The sequence below is a fragment of the Giraffa tippelskirchi genome, chromosome 7 (assembly GCF_054371585.1).
Source record: "Giraffa tippelskirchi isolate mGirTip1 chromosome 7, T2T-mGirTip1v1.2.pri, whole genome shotgun sequence".
Lineage (NCBI taxonomy): Eukaryota > Metazoa > Chordata > Mammalia > Artiodactyla > Giraffidae > Giraffa > Giraffa tippelskirchi.
In genome coordinates, this window is record NC_137281.1 from 91,045,614 (window position 1) to 91,062,404 (window position 16,791).

The 16,791-nt window shown below is 34.7% G+C and overlaps 2 protein-coding genes across 2 annotated transcripts in view; one reads left to right on the forward strand and one right to left on the reverse strand.

Moving 5' to 3' along the window:
* Positions 1-16,791, reverse strand: part of LOC145512684 (olfactory receptor 11H6-like) — a 364,468-nt gene that overhangs the window by 265,826 nt on the left and 81,851 nt on the right. The window lies entirely within an intron of this gene.
* On the forward strand, positions 11,171-16,681 carry LOC145512807 (olfactory receptor 4K13-like). Its single transcript, XM_081507255.1, is given in 1 exon segment — positions 11,171-16,681. A coding segment is annotated over 1 exon segment (957 nt). The 5' UTR covers positions 11,171-15,724.

The window sequence follows — 16,791 nt, forward strand, 5'->3', positions numbered from 1 at the left end:
TCCAACACTAGGTATCTCTGACTTCTAGGGTTAAATTTCCAGTGTGGTTTCCTTCCCAAATAAGGCATTTTTAAGGTCCTTGAAAATATACAAATTACTTCTCATAATACTAATAGTTTATGGAAGCCATCAATAAAGCTGTTGAGTGAAAGCATACAGATATTTAAAAAGAAAAATATTCTAAAAATTTGTTAATAATTTTAGAGTAATATTTCTAAAAATACATAACTAATAATTTTTACATGCCAATGGATTTTTCTACTTTTATTCCTTTCTATTTTTATAGTGTTGCTCTAATCTATGATTTTCCTTTAAAGAACATTTTTATATATAGGTTTTTAATCCAAAACCTTACACATATACATACAGAGAGCGTGCACACACACACACACACACACACTCATGCACTCACCACACAGACTCCCTAAGGGTATGGAGAAGGCAGAAGACAGAGAAAAGAATCTGTTTTGTTTTCAAAAGGATCATTTTGATTGTCTGCCTGGCATCTCCCTTTTCTGCAAAAGCAAAGTCCTTAACTTCCCTTTGTTAGATGAAAAACTTTCATATTATTCTAAAATGGTTGAGGATAAAGATGGATATATGAAACCCTGAAATTAACATTTTAATTCTAATGCTCAAACGGTAAAGAATCTTCCTGTAATGCGAGAGAATTGGGTTCATTCCCTGGGTTGGGAAGATCCCCAGGAGGAGGGCATGGCAACCCACTCCAGTGTTCTTGCCTGGAGAATCCCTGTGGACAGAGGAGCCCGGCAGGCTACAGTTCATGGGGTCACAAAGAGTCGGACGTGACTGAGTGACTTAAGTACAGCACATAGACTCATGTGCAGGAAGTATAACTGAACTAAGTTTTAGAATTTGAAATTTACTCAAAGAAGATTATAGTCATCAAATTATGATAAGAAAAGGACAAATTGTGGTTGATTAACTAGTGCTTTAGGGTTTCCCAGGTGGTGCTAGTGTAAAGAATCCGCTTGCCAATGCAGAAAACATAGGGTCCCAGTTTTGATCCCTGAGTCAGGAAGATCCCCTAGCGAAGTCAATGGCTACCCACTCCAGTATTCTTGCCTGGAGAATCACAGGACAGAGGAACCTGGAGGGCTACAGTCCATGGAGTCACAAAGAGTTGGACATAACTGAAGCAACTTAGCATGTGCCTAGTGCTTTATCTACAAAGAATAAAATGTTCAAATATTAGAGAACAGATAAAAGATTTATTCTATTTAAAGTTTATATTTTTAATATTTGTAATCTTAATACATAAAAACGTTAAATAAAAGTGAATATTCGTAGGTCAGGTTTGCCAAAAGTCATATTCTTATCCATATGACACTAGTCAATTTAGCTGGCTTATTTTTCTTTAAAAACAGAATAGGATAAATTGATGTGTTAGATGTGGTAGGTTTATAAGCACAAGGGAATAACACATTTCTTGGAAAACAAGAAGGAGTTTCCATTCACCCAGCACTATTTTAAATAAACACTGTTTGGCATAGTTCATCATAAAATTTTTGTTGGTAATAACATTGACATGATAAAGTTTGACATGGACACTGTTTAGCAGATTGAAAGTAAAATCATGAGTTGTATCAAAATGTACTCAATCATATAATTTTCTTCATGTTGTCACACACATTATGAGACTATGCTATATTTGTATGACAACTAGAATAATAATACCTTCTAGAATTCTATAATTTTATCACATTGCTCAGCTTCTAAATGACTTTTCACATCTGATTCTACCTATGGACAATGTGATTATAAGCCAGTATCCAGGAATGTTTCTGTATTGTTTTAATCTACATTAAAACTGCCTCCGTGACTTACCAACTCTACAGAGTGTTTCAGAACATCACTTGACTCCGGGCACACTGAAACCTGGAGAGTGTCTCACTCCAAAATAATTGCATTATCCCTAAAATAATGACACATATGAATATTCATTTTCCTAGGGAAGAAGGGATCATAAATATTGAGAGGGTGGTAACATAAAAGGATATATTTTGAGACCTAATACCCAACTGATGATCAAATACCAATGGGAATTATTAAAGATGCTACATTGTTTTCCCTTAATTACAATAGAATTAAACATTCTTTTCTAGTATCACATAATTATAGAAATTGATATGCTTTACTTATGGACAACAGGGCAATATAAAACCACTCTCAGGTCTGGGATATTAAAATTAGGAAAATTTACTTGAAGAGTATTAAAAAGCATCAAATGCAAAATATATCTAATATTTACTGTAAACTAACTTTAGTTTTTTTTAATGTATTTTAAATACAACTGGGCCTATTAAAATACAAGACTTGAAAAGATAATGTTAGGTAATTATATTTCCCTCTATTTCCTCATTTCCACTTCCAGTTTTAAGAAACTTTTCCTGTGGAATATTTCCTTTTACTCTCATATTCAATGGAAAAGTACATTTTCCCATTAATATTATCAGACTTTTGTGTCTGTATCAACTCCTATTCAAAGTAACATATGCTTTGAATTGCCTGTTTCAGTTTTCAGTAAGACCAAAGCTCTAAGAATGATGAGAAATGTGAATACCATATAATTCAATGTTTCTTGGCTAATTTTTGCATATTAATAGCAAAAAATGCCTTTCTTGACTAGAGGAATTGCATTCATATGAAGTACACTGATAGACTCTGCAATGTTATAAATCTTTACTTGTATTCATGGTGGTTGCATCTATAAGAGGCTAAGCAGATTTAAGAGCTGAATAGGTGTCAATTCTATTGAATATCTGTTTTTATACCACTGGGGCTTCAGGAATGAATCCAATACAATCCACGTTCTAATTCTGTGCAGGTTTGCCATCAGAGAAATTTGCCTAAACTCATCTTCAGATTATTTTTCCCCATGGGCACTGAGTTCAGTTCAGAGAAGTGGCTTCAGCAGCTGTGTATGAGAGATGCATGCACATCTATTCTTTGTTTGATGTTCCCATGTCAGTTTATTTCATGACCCCAAATAGCTGCTTCTAAGAATTCTAAGTCATCTGAAAGACCTTGCAGATGCATTCCAGTTTCCTGGCTCCAGGTTTTTTGTTGTTTTTTTTTCAAGAGATTTCTACATGACCTTTTTAAATCTCCCTCAAAGTTCCCATGAAAGTTTCCATGACCAAGTTCTCAAGATGAGAGTCGTTTTATTTTCCAGTTATCTAGAGCCAAGGTACTTGACCACATAGGAAGAACACTGGTTTAAGAGACTATCAATGTCTGAAGATATCGTGACCATGAACAGAATTTCTATTGCAATGCTAACATGGGGTACTTGGCACACTTGTCATGCAGATTTCCATTTTACTTTTTTCAACATTTTTATTGTTTATTGGGACTGATTGTGGCTGATTAATAATGCAAAGGGCAACACGGCCTTCATTCTGGAAAGCCCATCACTAATCCAAATAGCATTTTGGTTTGATCAGGAAAGAATCAAATGGCTTAGACTGGGCTCCAAGTTAGATAACCTCTGTTTCATTTTTCTTTCTTTTCTTCTTTTTTCCTTTCTTCCTTCTTTCTTTCCTTCCTCCTTCTGTCATTCTCTCTTTCTCTGTTTCATTTCTGTAGTTTCTTTAGAGTATATAATATGCAACTTTAAATTACATAATATAATTTTTCCAGTCCTGGCCACGGGACTGGAAAAGGTCAGTTTTCATTCCAATCCCAAAGAAAGGCAATGCCAAAGAATGTTCAAACTGCCACACAACTGCACTCATCTCACATGCTAGCAAAGTAATGCTCAAAATTCTCCAAGCCAGGCTTCAACAGTACATGAACCGAGAACTTCCAGATGTTCAAGTTGGATTTAGAAAAGGCAGAGGAACCAGAGATCAAATTGCCAACATCCGTTGGATCACAGAAAAAGCAAGAGAGTTCCAGAAAAAACATTTATTTCTATTTTATTGAACTGTGTGGATCACAAGAAACTGTGGAAAATTCTTCAAGAGATGGAAATACTAGACCACCTCACCTGTCTCCTGAGAAATCTGTATGCAGGTCAAGAAGCAACAGTTAGAACCAGACATGGAACAACAGACTGGTTCCAAATTGGAAAAAGCCTTAGTCTTTCAGTTGTGTCCGACTCTTTGGAATCCCATGGACTGTAGCCTTCCAGGCTCCTCTGTCCATGGGGTTTTCCAGGCAAGAATACTGGAGTGGGTTGCCATTTCCTTTTCTAGGGAATATTCCCAACCAAGGAAACGAACCTGGGTCTCCTGCATTGCAGGCAGAGTCTTTAATGTCTGAGCCACCAAGGAAGCCCTCCAAATTGGGAAAGGAGTATGTCAAAGCTGTATATTTAACTTATATATGTAGAGTACATCATGTGAAATGCCAGGCTGGATGAAGCACAAGCTGGAATCAAGATTGCCGGGAGAAATATCAATAATCTCAGATACAGAGATGACACCACACTTTTGGCAGAAAGCGAAAAGGAACTAAAGAGCCTCTTTATGAGGATGAAAGAGGAGAGTGAAAAAGCTGGCTTAAAACTCAACATTCAAAGAACTAAGATCATGGCATCCGGTCCCATCATTTCATGGTAAATAGATAGGGAAACAATGGAAACAGTGAGAGACTTTATTTTGTTGGGCTTCAAAATCACTGCAGATGGTGACTGCAGCCATGAAATTGAAAGACGCTTGCTCCTTGGAAGAAAAGCTATGACCTACCTAGACCACATATTAAAATGCAGAGACATTACTTGGCCTACCAAAGTCTGTATAGTCAAAGCTGTGGTTTTTCCAGTGGTCATGTATGGATGTGACAGCTGACCATAAAGAAGGCTGAGTGCTGAAAAATTGATGCTTTTGAACTGCGGTGTTGGAGAAGACTCTTGAGAGTTCCTTGGACTGCCAGAAGATCAAGCCAGTGAATTCTAAAGGAAATCATCCCTGAATATTCATGGGAAGGACTGATGTTGAAGCTGAAATTCCAATACTTTGGCCACCGGATGTGAAGAACTGACTCATTGAAAAAGACCCTGATGCTGGGAAAGACTGAAGGCAGTAGGAGAAGGGGACAATAGAGGATGAGAGGATGACAGAGGATGAGATGATGACAGAGGATGAGATGGTTGGATGTCATCACCAACTCAATGGACATGAGTTTGAGCAAGCTCTGGGAGTTGGTGAACAGGGAAGCCTGGTGTGCTTCAGTCCACGGGGTTGTAAAGAGTCAGACACGACTGAGTGACTGAACTGAACTGTAAATTATCACTTTCTGGTTCCTGTCAACTTAAATACTCACAACCTAAAAGTTGAGAGCTATTTTTTTTTTCCAGTGGGAATTTTTATAACTTCAAACCTAGAAGACAGCATCTCAAGTGACCCTGAGAGAACTGCTCCAAGGAGGAGAAGGGAAGAACCAGGTTATATAGAAGTTTTGAACAAAAGGCAGATAGTCTGAACAACAAAATATTGATGTTACTTAAAGAAAACCAGATAACTCAAGTTAAGGAATTTAGTTCTTCTCCATGTATGGGAAGATGCAAGAGTTTGGGCTCACTGAAATCATCCCAGTTATTTGCACCTGAGCTATGTAGGACCAGTATCCTGTGTTGTTCACTTCCTGAGTGGCTATAATTTGATGGCTGCAACATGGCAGTATTCTTCTCCTTCCAAGTTCCCTCAGAGCTCACCAGCTCACCATGTTGGTGGCTGCAATTGCTAATGACTGTAACATCTTTGTTTACTTATACGGCAAGAAACATTCTATTTTTCATACCTCCAAATAATTATTCCATTTCATTAAAAAAAATGTAAGAAACTTCTTTACTCACTTTCTCTTCTATGGACTATTGTCATATTCAAATTTTATTTGTACAGAAATAAATGTAAAAATTTTCATTACAACTTCATTTAACATATTTATTTATTATAAGCATCAGGTCGCTAAGAATTCTTTAATCTTTTGTATGCTTTAAAACATCTTGATTTCAACTTTAAGTTTTAAAGATAGTTTTATTGTAGGTTGAAAGGTCCTCTTGATCATTGTAAGATGTTTAGCAGCATTCCTTCCTCTATCCATTAAATTCCAGTAGCAGCCCCCACATGTGACATCTAACCAGGTCCCCAGATAATGCCAAATGTCCCTTCATGGAGAATCACTGATATATGACATCCAATCATTAGCTAATAAAAATTCAAAGAAGTAAGATATTATCTATATAATCAAGAGATACATATTCAGAAATGATTTAGATGAATAAGTTTTTAAAATTAAAAATTTTGAAATAGACATTATATAAATAATCAAGAATCTAAAGGAAAATATGAACATGAGGGAAAAAAATGAAGATATGAAATAAATAACCAAATGGAATTGGGGGGCAGTAAAATATAATACAGAGACTGAAAAATTCCATTTGGGAAACAAAGGAAAAATAAAACACCTGGATAAAAAATAGAAATCATCTAAGCTAAACCAGAAACAGAACAAAATTGGAGAAAAACTTAAAAGAGCCTCTATAACCTATGAAAAATATCACATGATATACCACATGTGGTACTGGAGTCAGGGATGGCAGAAAATAAATATCTAAAGAAACAATGTTTAAAAATTCTAAATTTAATGAAAAGTATGCTGGGCTGGATGTGTTACAAGATGGAATCAAGACTGCCAGGAGAAATATCAACAACATCAGATATGTGGATGATACCACTCTAATGGCAGAAAATGAGGAGGAACTAAAGAAATTATTGATGAAGATGAAGGAGGAGTATGAAAAATCCAGCTTAAAACTCAATATTAAAAATCTAAGATCATGACATCCAGTACCATCACTTCATGGCAAATAGAAGGGAAAAAAGTGGAAGCAGTGACAGATTTCCTCTTTTTGGGCTCTGAGATCACTGTGGATGGTGACCACAGCCATGAAATTAGAAGATGATTGCTTCTTGGCACAAAAGTTATGACAAACCTAGACAGTGTGTTACAAAGCAAAGACATCATTTTGCTGACAAATGTCTGTATAGTTAAGGCTGTCTTTCCAGTAGTGATGTCCAGATGTGAGAGTTGGACAATAAAGAAGGCAGAGTGGCATTGATGCTTTCAAATTGTGGTGCTGGAGAAGACACTTTAGAGTCCCTTGGAAAGCAAGGAGATCAAACCAGTGATCTTTAAGGAAATCAACACTGAATACTCTTTGGAAGGTTTGATGCTTGAGAAGAAGAAACTTTGCCCACTTGATGCGAACAGTTGACTCATTGGAAAAGACCCTTATGCTGGGAAAGATTGAAGGCAGAAAGAGAATAGGGTGACAGAGGGTGAGACGGTTGGATGGCATCACTGATTCAGTGGACATGGTGAGAGATAGGGAAGCCTGGTGTGCTGCAGTCCATGGGGTTGCGAAGAATCAGACATGACTTGATGACTGAACAACAACAATGAACGCACAGACCAAAGAACAAAATGAGGTTGATGAACTCGTCTCTTTTAGTTTTTGTCTGTCTCTCCTTCAATTCTCAATGATAATCTTGCTGGGTAGAGTATTCTAGGTTTTTTTTTTTTCTCTCTTTCAGTAATTTATATCATATCATTCCCTTCCAGCCTGCAAAGTTTCTGCAGAAAATTCAGCTGATAGTCTGATAGGGGTTCTTTTGTATATGACTCTTTGGTTTTTCTCTTGCTGACTCTAGAATTCTCTATCTTTAATTTTTGTCATTTTAGTTATGATATGACTTGGTGTGGGTCTCTTCGGGTTCATCTTGATTAGGGTTCTCTGTGATGAATATCTGAATATTTGTGTTCTACCTGAATATTTGTCTCCTTTTCCAGTCTCAGGAATTTTTTAGGCATAAATTCATCAATACTGAACACTCTCCTTAACAAAGACAGTGTTCACTCTAGTTGGGAGTTGTGCTGGAGGTAGAGGGGCCAGAGTGGGTGACTGGCATGGGCAGAGGTACATGTTGGGGTATTTTCTGGAAACCAGCCAGAGCCTGAGGCAGTTTCAATCTGCTTCCTCTTCCTTGTTCCTGGGAGTAAGAAAGATGTATGTGCACTTCACCAGTGGGTCTGGGTTTCTCACAGCCCTCTATAAGTTCCACTGGTTTTCAAATCAGCTAATGGGACTCATCTTCTCACTGTCAGGCTCCAGGGCTGGGGTGTCAAATATGTGATTTGAACTGCTCACTCCCCAGGGAAGATCTCCAAACCCTTCTTCTTCTGTGTCCCCTCTGATGGGTTGTGAGTCTTGAACTGATCTCTTCTCTTCCCTTCCTACCCAACTCTGTGTGTATCTTTCTTACAACCTTGGTCGTACAAGAGTCTTTCTGCCAGTCTCAAAGTTGTTTCCAGTGAGAATTGCTCCACATGTAGATATGTTTTTGATGTGTTTCTGGGGGGAGGTGTGATCAGCATCCTCCTATTCCACCATCATCTCTGTCTTCTCCCTCTATATTATTTCACTTAAAACATTTGGATAATTTTTCATTAGTGAAACAAATGTTCCTTGTGTTTCTTTCTTAAAGAGAATATTTTAAATTATGGTTTTAATCTCTTTGATACACAACATGTACATTTTCTTTCTTCTTTTGCCAGTAGTATAATTTGTGGTTTCAAGATTTGCTTGTTTCACTTAAGTTGTCCATTCACAAGATTTGGGCAAAAAGAGTTAAATAGGTACTTCACAAAAGGGAATATTCAAATGGACAATAATAATATGAAAAGGTATTCCTTATTACTAGTAATCAGGGAAATGTACATATAACCACAATTAGTATTGTTATGTACATAAGAACATAGCTTTAAATTAAAAAAGGTTGAGAATATCAAAGTCTGTGAAGGATATGGAACATCTAGAATTCTTGTACACTGCTGGTGGGAGGATAAATTTGTGAAACAACATTGGAAACTGGCAGTTTCTAAAAGACATGCCTACCCAAAAGCCAGTAATGTCACTGCAAGGTATACACCTAAAGAGAAAGAAATGATCATGTCCAAAAGAAATGTTCAAGAATGCTTATAGCAGATTTGGGAATAACACATTAACCCTTTAACAGGTATGTTATTTTCTTAAGAGTATCTAAACTATGAATATGTGAAGTAATCAATATATGAAGCTGTCAATATACAGGCAGAAAAAAAGTACTTTTGGATACTATTGGCCAGGCTCTTCACTGAAACAATATAATTCAACAAAATAATTGGTTGCATAGGCCATTTGTTGACATAATAAGTGGCAGTCAAATGTGAGAAATAAATTAGCTGCTGTTTGACATGGAAGAAATCGAAAAGCAGTAAATCTCCTTAATTTTAACCAAATTTTAACCAGTTTGAACTTTTCTGGAACAATGCAGTTATGGGGGAGCTTGCAAATCCAAGAGGAACTAATTACAGAGGAAAACAGAAAGGTATCAGAGGAATGTGACTCTTAGGAATAAGTTATTTCCAATATTTCCAATTAAATTTGTTCTCTTGACTTTTATTCAGATAATAAGATTAAACAAAGATGTTTATGGCTAGGAAAGTTTTTTTTTAAAGAAATTTTCTATAATAAAGTGAATAATAATATAATTAATTCTTGTCATTTTTATAAATTCTTACTTTGTATTTTTGAAAATTCAATTTTATCTACATTTTAAATAGACACTCAGTTTTTATATCCATGTCTGTTTTGAAATGTGGATCGATTGTTTGGTTGGTAAAGCCTTATTTCTCTCCCTTGTTATTGGGAAAAACTACACACTAATAAGAGAATTTGAATACTCTAGCTTGCCAAATACATGTCCTTTTAATTGCTGAGGGAATTCAGTTATAAGATGCCAGATTTTCCCAAGGTCCTTAATTGACACACTTTTCATGTTGTCTTGTACATTTTCAAGTAAAATTCTCCTTTATTAGAATTTGCACATACAGAAAGAAGATTAAAGAAAGTGGGAACAAGTGAAAAAAAAATTCTAGAAGAATCTCAGTGATTTTCAGTCACAACTCTCAAAGCAGGTACAAGGTATGCAGAAAAAAATTAAAGATGTTTTTATGTTTGACTATATTAAATAAAATATTCAAACATCTTTAATTTTAAAAATTAAATATCTTTATTACAAAATATTTGTGATATATCAAGAAATATAGGAAAACATAACCAGAAATCTAATTCTACCATCCAACTAAATCACCAAAACTTCGCTGTATATGATCTCAAGCTATATTTTTACGGAAATTAACTTTTTTTCCACAGGTTCAAACATCACATATATTTTCTTAAACATTTTATACTTCACTTTGTCTTATTTTTTTTACATGGCTCTTGATATTGTCCTGTTGACTCATAAAAAATTGATATTAAGGGCATATACACTGACTGTTGCCCTCCAGTTCAGCTCTTGCCTCTTACAATTTTTTTTTTTTTTAATAAATTTATTTATTTTAGTTGGGGGCTAATTACTTTACAATATTGTAATAGTTTTTGCCATACATTGACATGAATCAGCCATGGGTTTACATGTGTTCCCCTTCCCGGACCCCCCACCCACCTCCCTCCCCATCCCATCCTTCTGGATCATCCCATTGCCCCAGCCCTGAGCCCTTGTCACATGCATCGAACATGGAATGGTGTTCTGTTTCACATATGACAATACACATGTCTCAATGCCATTCTCCCAGAACGTCCCACCCTCACCTTCTCCCTCAGAGTCCATAAAATTGTTCCATGCATCTGTGTCTCTTATTCTGTCTCGCATGTAGGGTTATCGTTACCATCTTTCAAATTCCATATATATGCATTAGTATACTGTATTGTTGTTTTTCTTTCTGGCTTACTTCACTCTGTATAATGGGCTCCAGTTTCATCCATCTCAGTAGAACCGATTCAAATGTATTTTTTTTAATGGCTGAGTAATATTCCATTGTGTATATGTACCACAGCTTCCTTATCCATTCGTCTGCTGATGGACATCTAGGTTGCTTCCATGTCCTGGCTATTGTAAACAGTGCTGCGATGAACATTGGGGTACACGCGTCTCTTTCAATTCTGGTTTCCTCGGTGTATATGCCCAGCAGTGGGATTGCTGGGTCATATGGCAGTTCCATTCCCAGTTTTTTAAGGAATCTCCACACTGTTCTCCATAGTGGCTGTACTAGTTTGCATTCCCACCAACAGTGTAAGAGGGTTCCCTTACAATTTTTATTGTTTTTGAGATAATAGAGAGTTTACTCATCCTCACTGAATAAAATCTATTGACCTTTATTTTTGCCTTTTACATGATCCTAATTCAATACTATAACATAACAAAATGAATATATTTACTTATAGGTTTATCTTGATCTTACCCAATATTAATACAAAAGAGTATATATATTCACTTATATGTTCATGTCAGTATTTTATCATTGAAATTATTGCTGAAATATTTAAAATATTTGAATTTATTTTTCTTTAAGATATGTAGCTAACCAGCCATATTTATTCTCAAATAACTGTAAATTTATCCTTAAGAACATATTTTTAATCGATGACTATTTTTAAACTCTCAGGTTTCTTACAATCACTTCATTACTCCATCTATTGTTATGAAACTAAAATATCATTTTATTACTCTGCTTTGTAATACATTTTAATATCAGATTTCATTGTCCTTCAATTTAAGAATTTTTCTCATTATTCACAGAGGACACTTTGGAAAGGCTGAAGGGTAAGGGGAGAGAGATATCGTCCTGATTTTCTTAAAGTTTTTTTGTCAAAATTGATATACAACTTAGAATATGTTTCCAGTTCTGGCTATGTATGATTGATTGCCAAATCCATAATTACCAACTTAGGTTTCAGTGCCACTGCAACTCTAAATGCTTTAAGCAGTAGTGATAAACTGGCACAGCAAGTTAATATCACAAGTTTCAGGTTACTTATGGATATTTTTAAATATTCCCTTATAGCTGTGTGTAAAATAAATGACTCTGATTCAAAGGTTTTGGTAGCTAAATGCCAGCTACATTTTTGAGAGCATTTATCCAGGACTAGACTCTAATTCAATTTTATTAAATTTTACAGAATTTGAACTTATAAAACTTAGAATCTTTATTAAAGTTTATATGTTAATATGCCAGAGGTAAGCAGTCTTGGTAGTTTAGTGAATTAATAGTTCTCTGAAATTTGTATGAAATATTTCATTAAAATACTGCAACAATTTAAAATACAACATTTACAAATTTAATATGTCATATATTTTTCCAGATCAGCACATATACATTTCCATTTTAAAATCATTCCACTAATAGTGGGATTTTGAGGAGCTTCTCAATTTTTCGTTATTAAAGACAATGATACAAAGAGCATGCGATTATGTTTCTTTGAACACTTAGCCTATAAATCCCATAAGTGGAGGTTCTCCATTAAACTGTCGTAAAACCATTAAATCTAAGATATAGTGCCAACTCCCCCTCCCAAAATATATATAGGGCCAATATCAAAAAGAGAATTCTTAAACTCTATCTCACATTCTGTCAAAATTAAATTTATTTTTAAATGTGATAAGTAAAATTACATATTTTGCTATAACTTGCATTTCCTTAATTATCAGTAAAGTTGAGGAGGCTTTGTTTAAAGATATTTGAAGTTCTACTTCTGTGAATTGCTAATCCATATGGTTTTCCCACTTTTCCACTGTTTCTTTAATCTTTTCTTACTAATCAAAGATAACAGTTCTTAGTTTCATTTGTTGAAAGTATATTCTCATCTCTTTTTTTATGGTCACTTTTTTATTTTTTACATTTAGTAACGCCAAATCTACTAGTCTATATCTTCATAGAGTTTAGTTCTGGCATCATATCTAAAACATTTTTAATAAGCAATTTTTAATGGGTTAAAATAGGTACTTATGTTTGCTTTTACTGTTTTCATAGCTGTATTTTTACAAATCTAAATCTTTTACACTTCTGAGATTTATTTTCAAAAGAGAAGTGAAATTAGAGGTTTAATCTTGCCATTCCTGATTGCTAAGTAGTTGCCCCATTATCATTTACTATTTCCCTTACTGATCCCAAAACCTCTCTCTATAATATCTCATTTACCTATGTGTTTGTGTCTAGGTGTGGACAATACAATTGACTCTGAACACATCCTGGAGAAGGAAATGGCAACCCACTCCAGTACTCTTGCCTGGAGAATTTCGTGGACAGAGGAGCCTGGTGAGCTATATATAGTCCATGGGATCGCAGTCGGACATGATTGAGCTACTAACTTGAACACATGGGGAGATTAGGGGCACCAACCCTCCAACACAGTGGAACTAACCAATTATATAATACTGTAGTATTTATTATTGGAAAAAAATCTGCATATGCACAGTTCAAACCCTTGTTATTCAAGGGTCAACTGTATTTTTGTTTCATTTTGCCATCTCATTCTTCCCGCTCTGGGTCCTTACTCTCTGAAATCTGTAATTTGTGGGATAAGTAGTGCATGAAGACAAACACCACTATGTCGCATGGCAGAGTCACATGTGAAAAGTATGATTTAGTGGAAAAACTTATAAGTAAAAATTTAGCAAAGTTCCTTCTTTTCTCATCATCTCATGGGGAAGCTGGGTTATTGCTGCATGTAGACTTATAATGTGTCCTAGGAAAGTTATCTCACCCACTGCCTGGTCTACTTTATAATCAGGCAAACCTGAGAACAAACTAGAAGAAAAGATTAAAATATCAAATCTTTAAAGTTAAGCAATATTAATTTTGAAGCCAAATTTTTAGGAGAATATGATTAAGCCAACTACTGGCATTTATTGATGTTGTGGAATTCTGACATTAGTAAGGGCCTCTTTCCCAAAACAGAGCCACCAGCACCAGCTACTTATTACATACTGGCTCATCAGTAAACGGTTATATTTGTTTTTCCACAAATGTGCTTTACTATGTTATCTGTTGCTGTCATTTCTGATATTTCATTGATTTCTTTGGTTTATTTTTATATCCTTGAGCCAAAATCAAACTGTCTTATATGGCTTTACAGGTAGGTCTTGGTAGTATAAATCGTCTAGCTTAGTTCTTCAAAACAGCCTTGGCTCATCTTGATCTTTTGTAATTCAATATACATTTTAGAATTAATATGTCAATTTTCCAAAAACTCCTACTTGGATTCAGATTGGGAGTACATGAACATATATATGAACTTAAAGATAATCGGCATATTTTACAATTCATGAATCTAATATTTATTAGATGCTTATTTTGTTGTCACTTGTAAATTATGCTACTTGCCTAACTCTTTAATTTTGTTAATTATATAAAGTGATTTTTAGTATTGAACCATTTTTGCATTCCTACAATAAAATCAGGTGGTTAGAATGAGAGCTAAAAAAATACCAATATTTGTGCAAAGTAGTATTTATATAAATCTTTATTGAGAATTTTGCATTATTTGATTAGTTGAAAATGACTAGTAATTGTGCTTCTGGTAATGTAATCTTGAAAAAGTTTTTCCATGTAAATAGATATGTACAAGTATATTGTACAATTTTAGAATATCAGTTTGTCAGTAAAAATAAAATCATTTGCAGAATGTTGTTATGACAGGATATCACTTATTCATTTTCATGTCACACACAAACTAGTAAGATGATAAGTGAACTTTACCTCTGCCAGTATTTTTTATTTTATTTAAAAAGTTTGAAGCAAAATGATAAAAATGCTGAAAACAGGATTAAGATCCTCATTATAGTACTTTTTACTTTTCTGGATTCTTAAAATATTTAAAAATGTTTTTCTTTGCTCAGCTAGAAACTCTTCCATGTTTTTTTTTCAGATCTCTTAAAAAACAATGTGTTGTGTTACTATCTCTTCTTAGATACCTGGTATATCTTCCTTGTTATTTTGTTTCAAAAATTCTGGCTAGCATTATTCATGTGTAAATGGATGTCATTCTACAAAGGTCTGCTTTACACATCCAGAGCAACATGGATGTGTTCCCTGATAAACAGATTTCCTTTTGTTTATCAGGGATCTACAAGACAGCAGCAAGCATCCATTTAGGCTATCTCTGCACTGTACTTCCCAATCTACTAAATTCATAGGCCCAAAGGAAATCAGGGCCTGTGGGAGAAGACTCAAATATTTGGACACTTCTTCCATCTCAGAAAAAAATAAGATGAGAAGCTATCTCAATTTGCCAACCATAGATTCATTTGTCTCAAAGACTCATAATGTTTATTATCTCTGTTCATCTGACTTTCAGCAGCAAATACAGAACGAGTTCTAGATTGTTAATGCTCTGTATTCCAGTTACTCAATTTCATTTCTCTTGATCCTGCTTATAATTAGAAAACCATTTGGCTTTTCTTTCACTTACATGACCCTTACTATTATTAGAGTTCAAGATGGTAGACCTTATATTTTTGTCTATGGAGAATGAAGAAATCTATTTCTCAAAATCTAAAAAAGGTGGCAAGGCGCTTGCATATTCTCTCATCACCTGAGATAATCACTTTTCTTAAGATTAGCCCAAATATGAGTTAGCCCAAAATTGATAGTTTCAATTTTCTTCAAACATCTTGGTTTATGGCAGATATTCCTCATAATTTTTGTTAAGAAATTATGTCTATCTCTTTCAAAAAACTGGATTTAGTGTTGATTCTTTTTTATCCTTTTTAAGCATTTCAGTGAATTTTAGGAAAAAAAGATAAGTGACTATGCACTTATCTTTCAAATTTAACTAACAGACTTTCTATTTTTATTTTGTTTTAGGTAACATATGCCAACAGTGAAACAAATGGAAAAACAAAATCACTCTATAGTGGCTGAATTTGTTTTGCTGGGACTCATAGAGTTTTATGAGTTACAGATTTTCTTTTTTTTCTTTTTTTCCATTATTTACATAGCCATTTTATTAAGTAACTTCATTATTATCTTAGTAGTGAAATTGGACCCTCGATTACAGTCTCCAATGTACTTCCTACTGGTCAACCTGTCCTTTATTGATATGTCTCTGGTTTCCTTTGCTACTCCTAAAATGATTGGTGACTTAATTAGTGAAAATAAGGCCATTTCTTATGAAGGATGCATGGCCCAGATTTTTCTCCTTCACCTTTTAGGTGGAAGTGAGATGATGTTGCTGGTAGCCATGGCAATTGATAGATTAATTTCCATATGCAAACCCCTTCATTACAAAAATATTATGAGCCACCATATTTGCATCAGACTTGCACTTTTTTCCTGGACTACTGGGTTGGTGCACTCTGTTAGCCAAATGGTTTTTATAGTGACTTTACCATTCTGTGGCCCCAATGTTGTGGATAGTTTTTTTTGTGACCTGCCTCAGGTGATCAAACTTGCCTGCACTGACACCTACGTCTTAGACCTATTAGTCATCGCATTTAGTGGACTACTTTCTTTGTTCTGTTTCATATTTCTGTTCATTTCCTATAGCATCATCCTGATAACTATCCATCATCACTACTCCAGTCGATATTCCAAGGCCATGTCCACTCTTTCAGCCCACATCACTGTGGTGGTACTATTCTTTGGACCTTGCCTCTTTATCTAAGTATGGCCATTCAGCCATGTTTTCATAGGTAAGATCTTCTCTGTGTTTTATACAATTTTTACTCCCCTTTTAAATCCAATCATTTACTCATTTAGGAATAAAGACATGAAAAAAGCAATAATAAAAATGAAGACCAAGTATGTGAGTTCCAGATCAGCCTTTTAACTTAAATATTACAATCATCAAAGGCATCATCATTGTAATCATCATCCAGAGACACAGGTATAAGATTTTACACCAAACATAAGTCATATTTTGGGAAATTATTACTTTTC